The sequence below is a fragment of the Panthera tigris genome, chromosome A2 (assembly GCF_018350195.1).
Source record: "Panthera tigris isolate Pti1 chromosome A2, P.tigris_Pti1_mat1.1, whole genome shotgun sequence".
Taxonomy (NCBI): domain Eukaryota; kingdom Metazoa; phylum Chordata; class Mammalia; order Carnivora; family Felidae; genus Panthera; species Panthera tigris.
Window position 1 is genome coordinate 161,507,758 of NC_056661.1, and position 7,046 is coordinate 161,514,803.

The 7,046-nt window shown below is 54.9% G+C and overlaps 1 protein-coding gene across 1 annotated transcript; it reads left to right on the forward strand.

Moving 5' to 3' along the window:
- Window positions 1-518: 518 nt before the first annotated feature.
- Window positions 519-6,598, forward strand: AOC1 (amine oxidase copper containing 1). Its single transcript, XM_042977434.1, has 5 exons — window positions 519-535; window positions 2,969-4,557; window positions 5,156-5,441; window positions 5,775-5,907; window positions 6,329-6,598. The coding sequence occupies exons 2-5, from the start codon at window positions 2,973-2,975 to the stop codon at window positions 6,596-6,598; spliced, it is 2,274 nt and encodes a 757-aa protein (XP_042833368.1). The 5' UTR covers window positions 519-535; window positions 2,969-2,972.
- The last annotated feature ends 448 nt before the right edge of the window (window positions 6,599-7,046 follow it).

Genomic DNA, 7,046 nt, shown 5'->3' on the forward strand with positions numbered 1-7,046 from the left:
AGCACAGAGTTCGATGTGGGGCTCAAACTCACGAACCGTGAGATCATGACCCGAGCCAAAGTCAAAAGCTGATGCTTAACTGACTGAGCCACCTAGGCACCCCCAGAAACTCACCACCTACTTTAACAGATGACGGCATTGTGTGCGCAGCTCAAAATGGAGAAGATAGCACACAAGTCTCATGGAAGGTCCCCTGCGGCAGGAGGAATGATAGGGAGACAGATCTAGGACCATATGCTGTTTGGGAAAACAGAAGTGGACCCTGGTCACTACAGTGGTGAAGGACTGAGGAGTTTCCAGACGTGGGTCCTTGAAGGTGTAACAAGACCTTTCCTGGCTGCAGCAGCCAGAGCCCCGTGCACGTCCTCACGCTGCTTTATGCCAACTGTGGAACCCCTGAGCTGCAGTTCCTCACTTTGGTCAGCCCATGCCTCGCCCTGTCCCTCCCTCCAGGGCGGGGTCCATGGAGCCATAAAGCTCAAGGAGTCAGAGGCAAAGGCTGGTAGCGGAGGCAAGCCCACAGGGGAACACACAGGTGCGTTCTGATGGGGGATGCAGGGGAAGGGGTGAAGGGGTGACTGGTGGGGATGGAAGCAGGGGGAGAAAGGTGTGGAGGGAAGGGGCACGAGAAACACAGACACAAGGGGTGGGTGAGACAGAATACAAGGGGCAAGAACCCAGAGGAAATGACTCCAGGGTGTAGCACACTCGTATGCAACATAAACCGCCCAGGGGTGAGATAGGAAAGGCACAGAGAGGGCATGGATGCTGTTCTCAGGGTGCTGGGGATGAGAAGTGGGGAAGAAGGGCATGCCTCACATTTCCCGGCCTGGGCTCTCCCTGGCTACCAATTCTCCTTCCTCCTGGGGCTTCATTGCCATTGTCCACCTCACCGGCTGCCCGCTTGGATGTCAGAGTAGAAGATTGTACCAGGAAAGGTAAAAGCTAAAAGAACAGCCAAGTTCAGGTTGAAAGGACCATGGATCTCCTCCACATCTCCCTCCTTAGCAAAGCAGAAAGAAATCTGGACCTAAGAGATTATTTAAAAAAAAAAAGGGGGAGGGGAGCCTGACCGAGAAGAGACATATGGAGGAACTTAAATGCTTATCACTAAGTGGAAGAAGCTGATCTGGAAAAGCTGTGCAGTGTAGGGTTCCAGCTGCGTGACATCCCAGAGAAGGCAAAACTATAGAGACAATAAAAGGGTCAGTGGTGGCCACAGGTTTGAGGGAAGGGAGGGATGAACGGATGGAGCACAGAGGATTTTTAGGCCAAAAAAACTGCTCTGTACAATACTATAATGATGGATGCATGTCATGGCACATTTGCCAAACCCCATAGAATGTACAACAGCAAGGGTGACCCCTAATGTCGACTGTGGACTTTGGGTGACCTTGGTGTGTCCGTGTGAGTTCATAGATGATAGCAAATGGCCCACTTTAGAGAAGAACATTGTTCATTGGGAAGCTGCATATGAGTAGGGGTCAGAGGTACCCGGAAAATCTCTGTATCTTGTGCTCAATTTTGCTGTGATCCCAGAACTGCTCTAAAAAGTAAAATCTACTAAAAAAAAAAAAAAAGAAAAGGGGCGGGGGGGTGAGCCTTGGCAAATTTAATAGCAGATCACACGCTCACCCCATGTCCTTTTGCTGGCTCTGGATTCACCCAGCAGTCCTGAAGTCTCCTGTGAGTCCCTAGGGCCCTCCCACCAGGGCCAGGGGAGAAGATGAGAAACCCAGAGGGGGCTCTAGTGGCAGCCCTGGGGGTGGGAAAATGACGTGAAGAGCCTGACACAGTCCCCCAAAATGGAAGGGGGAGAGGCATCTCCCTGAATGCCACTTGGGATGGCCCCACATGGCTAGCAGTTGCAAGCTGAGGGCTCCACCAGAAGTGTCAAAATATTCTGGATCAGGGCTGGCCACCCCGTCCGCACCCTCAGAGCCTCAGGTCCACAGCCTAATCACAGTCGAATGACTTTACATTGCCTCCATTTTTACATATGTTGGTATCACAGACCGTATCTTTGTAGTTGACTTTAAAAAGAAGAGTAGGGGCGCCTGGGTGGCTCAGTCAGTTTAGCGTCCGACTCTTGACTTCGGCTCAGGTCATGATCTCATGGTTCTTGAGTTCGAGCCCCGCATCAGGCTGTCAGTGCAGAGCCTGCTTGGGATTTTCTCTCTCTCTCTCTCTCTCTCTCTCTCTCTCTCTGTCCCTCCCTGATTCATGCGCGCTCTCTCTCTCTCTCTCTCTCAAAATGAATAAATAAACTTAAAAAAAATTAAAAAGAAGAGTAGCTAGCATTTCTTGGGTGCTTCCTAGAAGGCAGGCATAATTCTAAACACGTTATCTTTATTGTCCAATTTATTTCTTGCACCAGTTCTAGAGGTAGCTGTCGCAGTCATTATTTCCATTGTGTAGTTGAAAAAGTGGAGGTCCAGAGACCCTGAGCCGCTTGCCCAAGGTCACACAGCTGGTCCTAGTGGTAACACATACGAGGACCTGAGCGCAAGCAACCTGACCCTGGGGCTGACTCTTTGAACTTCTACACTAAATTTCAAAATGTATCTACATGAAAAATATCATATTGTATCAGAAATGTAGTTTTGCTGTCAATACCTAATGACACAAGTAGCACTCAAGGTGGAGAGGTAAGAACCCAAAGTTCTGCCCTGCTGAGCAAATACACAGAAAAGGGCTAAATGAGTTCATTAGGTAAGAAAATGCACAGGACTCACAGAGGCCTGCAGATGAGCAAGGAGAGGGCAGAATTACAATTGATGGGAAGCAAAGACCTGAGCAGCATTGGGGCCCCCGCTGCCATGGAGGCCTGGCTCCCACTGGAATGGGTGAGGGAAGGGGCTGAGGCTGCAGGAAAACCACCCAGCCAAGGGACATCGCTGTGCAGAGCTCGTGGAAACTCACTTCCTCCCATAAAACAACTAAGTTCATCTCTGCTACTCCATTCCAGAGCCATGCAGCGAGAGACCCTGGCCCTTGGCTGGGCCATTGCCACCATCCTGGCGCTGCAGACAGTGGCCGCAACCAAGTGCACCCCACGGACCCTGCACCACAAGGCCAGGGTGTTCGAGGACCTGAGTGCCCAAGAGCTGAAGGCCGTGCGCAACTTCCTCTGGTCCCATAAGGAGCTGAGGCTGGAGCCTTCCCGAACACCGACCATGGCCAAGAACTCCGTGTTCCTCATTGAGATGCTGCTGCCCAAGAAGCAACACGTACTGAAATTTCTGGATAAAGGTGGAAGGCCTCCCGCGCGGGAGGCACGTGCCGTCATCTTCTTCGGAGCCCAGGAGCACCCCAACATCACCGAGTTCGCTGTGGGGCCCCTGCCATGGCCCTACTACATGAGAGAGCTGCCCCCCAAGCCTGGGCACCAGGCCACCTGGGCCTCCAGGCCCATCTCCTCGGCGGAGTATGCCCTCCTGGGCCACGCCCTGAAAGAGGCCACGAAGCCCCTGCACCAGTTTTTCCTCGATACCACAGGCTTCTCCTACCAAGATTGTCACTCCCGATGCCTGACTTTCACAGACGTGGCGCCTCGGGGCTTGGCCTCCGGCGAGCGCCGCTCTTGGTTTATCTTACAGCTCTTTGTAGAAGGCTACTTCTTGCACCCTACTGGGCTGGAGCTCCTCCTGGATCACAGAAGCACCAACGCCCAAAACTGGACGGTGGAGCGGGTCTGGTACAATGGGAAGTTCTACCGGAGCCCGGAAGAGCTGGCGCGGAAGTACGAGGACGGAGAGGTAGACGTGGTGGTTCTGGAGGACCCATCGCCCAAGGGCAAGAGTGAAAAGAGCACGGAGGAACCACCCCTCTTCTCCTCCTACAAGCCACGTGGGGTCTTCCCCACCCCCATCAATGTGACTGGCCCCCGCCTGGTCCAGCCCCAAGGTCCCCGCTACCGGCTGGAGGGCAACACCGTGCTCTACGGCGGCTGGAGCTTCTCCTTCAGGCTGCGTTCCTCCTCGGGGCTACAGGTCCTGAACGTGCACTTCGGGTGCGAGCGCGTAGCCTACGAGGTGAGCGTGCAGGAGGCGGTGGCGCTGTATGGAGGACACACGCCTGCGGGCATGCAGACCAAGTACATCGACGTGGGCTGGGGCCTGGGCAGCGTCACTCATGAGTTAGCCCCTGGCATCGACTGCCCGGACACAGCCACCTTCCTAGATGCCCTCCACTACTACGATGCCGATGACCCCGTGCGCTACCCCCGAGCCCTCTGTGTCTTTGAGATGCCCACGGGAGTGCCCCTCAGGCGACACTTTAATTCCAACTTCAGCGGCGGCTTCAACTTCTATGCAGGCCTGCAGGGCCAGGTGCTGGTGCTACGAACAACGTCAACAGTCTACAACTATGACTACATCTGGGACTTCATCTTCTACCCCAACGGGGTGATGGAGGCCAAGATGCATGCCACCGGCTACGTCCACGCCACCTTCTATACCCCGGAGGGGCTGCGCCATGGGACCCGTTTGCACACACACCTGCTTGGCAACATGCACACTCACTTAGTGCATTACCGCGTCGACCTGGATGTGGCAGGTAGGACTTGGGCTCTGGAAAGACCCTCCCACCAAACACTCGCATCATAAAATCAGGAGTCTTTGCCCAGCCTGCTTCTCTGAACACTGCAGTGCTAGAAATCTGTGAGCCCCTGAAAAGCAGTGAATGTGACACCCTGCCCTTCCCCGGCAAGGGGGCTGCATTGGCCCCCCGCAAGGGGATGGATTAGGCAGAAAGGTGCACTTGCAGAGGGTTACGGTGGAGACATTGCCTTGGGGTATAGGAAATGTCGCTGCCCAGCACCCTAAGATGTCATCCACAATACTCCTTGTCTCCTGGATTGATGATGTCCCCATAGAATATGGCAGGGGCATCATGACAGACTTGGCTTGACCTCAAATCACTATCAGAACAGGCCTGACTCGGAGTCTCCTCCTCGTTCCTCCACGGTTTCTTGGTTTTAATCCCTTCCTCCTACCCCTACAGCAAGCTCGGTGTGCATCCCCGAGATCCTCTGTGCTCCTCTCCTGGTGGTTTGCTCTCAGAGGGCGTCTGGGATGGGGATCCAAGCACAGAATGAGGATATTTCAGGTCAGGGGGCTTGGTTCTCATCCTCCTTCTTCCTGCACACCTGTAGGCACCAAAAATAGCTTCCAGACCCTGCAGATGAAGCTAGAAAATATCACCAATCCCTGGAGCCCCAGACACCAGCTGGTGCAGCCGACCCTGGAGCAGACAAGTTACCACCGGGAGCGCCAGGCGGCCTTTCGCTTCAGACAGCCTCTGCCCAAGTACCTGCTCTTTGCCAGTCCCAGGGAGAACCGCTGGGGCCATAAGCGCAGCTACCGACTTCAGATCCACTCCATGGCCGACCAGGTGCTGCCCCTGGGTTGGCAGGAGGAGCAGGCTATCACCTGGGCCAGGTAAGGGAGGCTTAGGAGGCAGAGAAGGGCCCCAGGCTCCTCTCAGTGTTCAAATGTCTGTGTGCATCCATGCTTCTATCTACGAGATTCTGAGTCCCCTTGGTGGTGTCTCTGGACCTGCGAGCACATGTGTGTCTGGGGCTCTGTGTTTGGGGAGGGGGGAGGGGTGGAGGGCCCTGCCAAGCACCAGAGCCTCGGTTGACAGTCGGTCAGTCTGGCTGACGCCCCAGAGATGATCTCACATTTGGGGGAAGGCAGTAACTTTCCGCCATCGTTCGGAAGGGCTGGGAGGTTCCCTGGCCCCCAAAGCCACCTGGTGTCTCTTCTGTGCAGGTATCCCCTGGCCGTGACCAAGTACCGGGAATCAGAAGTGTGCAGTAGCAGCATCTATAACCAGAATGACCCCTGGGACCCACCTGTGGTCTTTGAGGAGTTTCTTAAAAACAATGAGAACATCGAAAATGAGGTACTGGCCCCGCCTTCCCCAAGCCCTAGCCCGAGACCAGATCTGTGCCCGGTTCCAAGATGGACGGCAGCCGCTTGCCGTGTGGCGGGCAAGCTCAGTGGTCTGCCCCCTTAAAAATGGGGTCTGAGGGAGGCGCCTGGGTGGCTCAGTCGGTTGAGCTTCTGACTTCGGTTCAGGTCATGATCTCACAGCTCGTGGGTTCAAGCTCTGCATCAGGCTCTGTGCTGGCAGCTCAGAGCCCGGAGCCTGCTTCAGATTCTGTGTCTCCTCTCTCTGACCCTCCCCCACTCACACTTTGTCTCACTCTATTTCTCAAAAATAAATAAATGTAAAAAAAAATTTTTTTAATGGGGTCTGAGGGGGCTGCCCACCCCTCTCCTCTCTGAGCCTCCCCTGCCCTGCCCACCCCTCTTTCCCACAGGACTTGGTGGCCTGGGTCACAGTGGGCTTCCTGCACATCCCCCACTCAGAGGACATCCCTAACACTGCCACACCGGGGAACTCCGTGGGCTTCCTGCTCCGGCCTTTCAACTTCTTCGATGAGGACCCATCCCTGGCGTCCAGAGACCCTGTGATCGTGTGGCCTCGGGACGGTGGCCCCAACTACGTCCAGCGCTGGATCCCTGAGGAGGAGGGGGACTGCTTAATGCCTGACCCTTTTAGTTATAATGGGACTTACAGACCTGTGTGAAGGACCCCCAGCTAACCCCACCTAGAAGCCCAAGTGCCCCCCAGGGACAGGCAACAAACCCCTCAGGCTCCGCTCCTTGTGCTGCTTCTTGCGGGAGGCACAGGGGGCGAGGCCACGCAGTAGGTCATGCATGTGAGATACACTCAGATGAGAAAGCAAGTGGCCTTGACCTCCCTTCACCTTGGTCCACTCCACCCCAGAAAAGACCTCTATTACTAGGGCAAATGACACTCACTGAAATACTAGATTTACCTAGCAGATTGGCTTTAAAAAATAGACCGACAGACAGCTGCGTCTTGGGAGTCTGCCGGGGCCTCTGGGATGTCGCTGATGGGCATGCAAAGTGATTCAGCCAAGGGAGACGCTACAGAAAGCACCTTTACCCCGTGACACACTGATCCAACTCCTAGGGCTTTAACGCAGAGATCTACCTACCAACACGGGGAAA

Coding starts and splice junctions, on each gene's coding strand:
- AOC1 (XM_042977434.1), top strand. CDS start 2,973: ATGCAGCGAGAGACCCTGGCCCTTGGCTGGGCCATTGCCACCATCCTG. Junction 4,558..5,155: donor CGTCGACCTGGATGTGGCAG/GTAGGACTTGGG, acceptor GCACACCTGTAG/GCACCAAAAATAGCTTCCAG. Junction 5,442..5,774: donor CAGGCTATCACCTGGGCCAG/GTAAGGGAGGCT, acceptor TCTTCTGTGCAG/GTATCCCCTGGCCGTGACCA.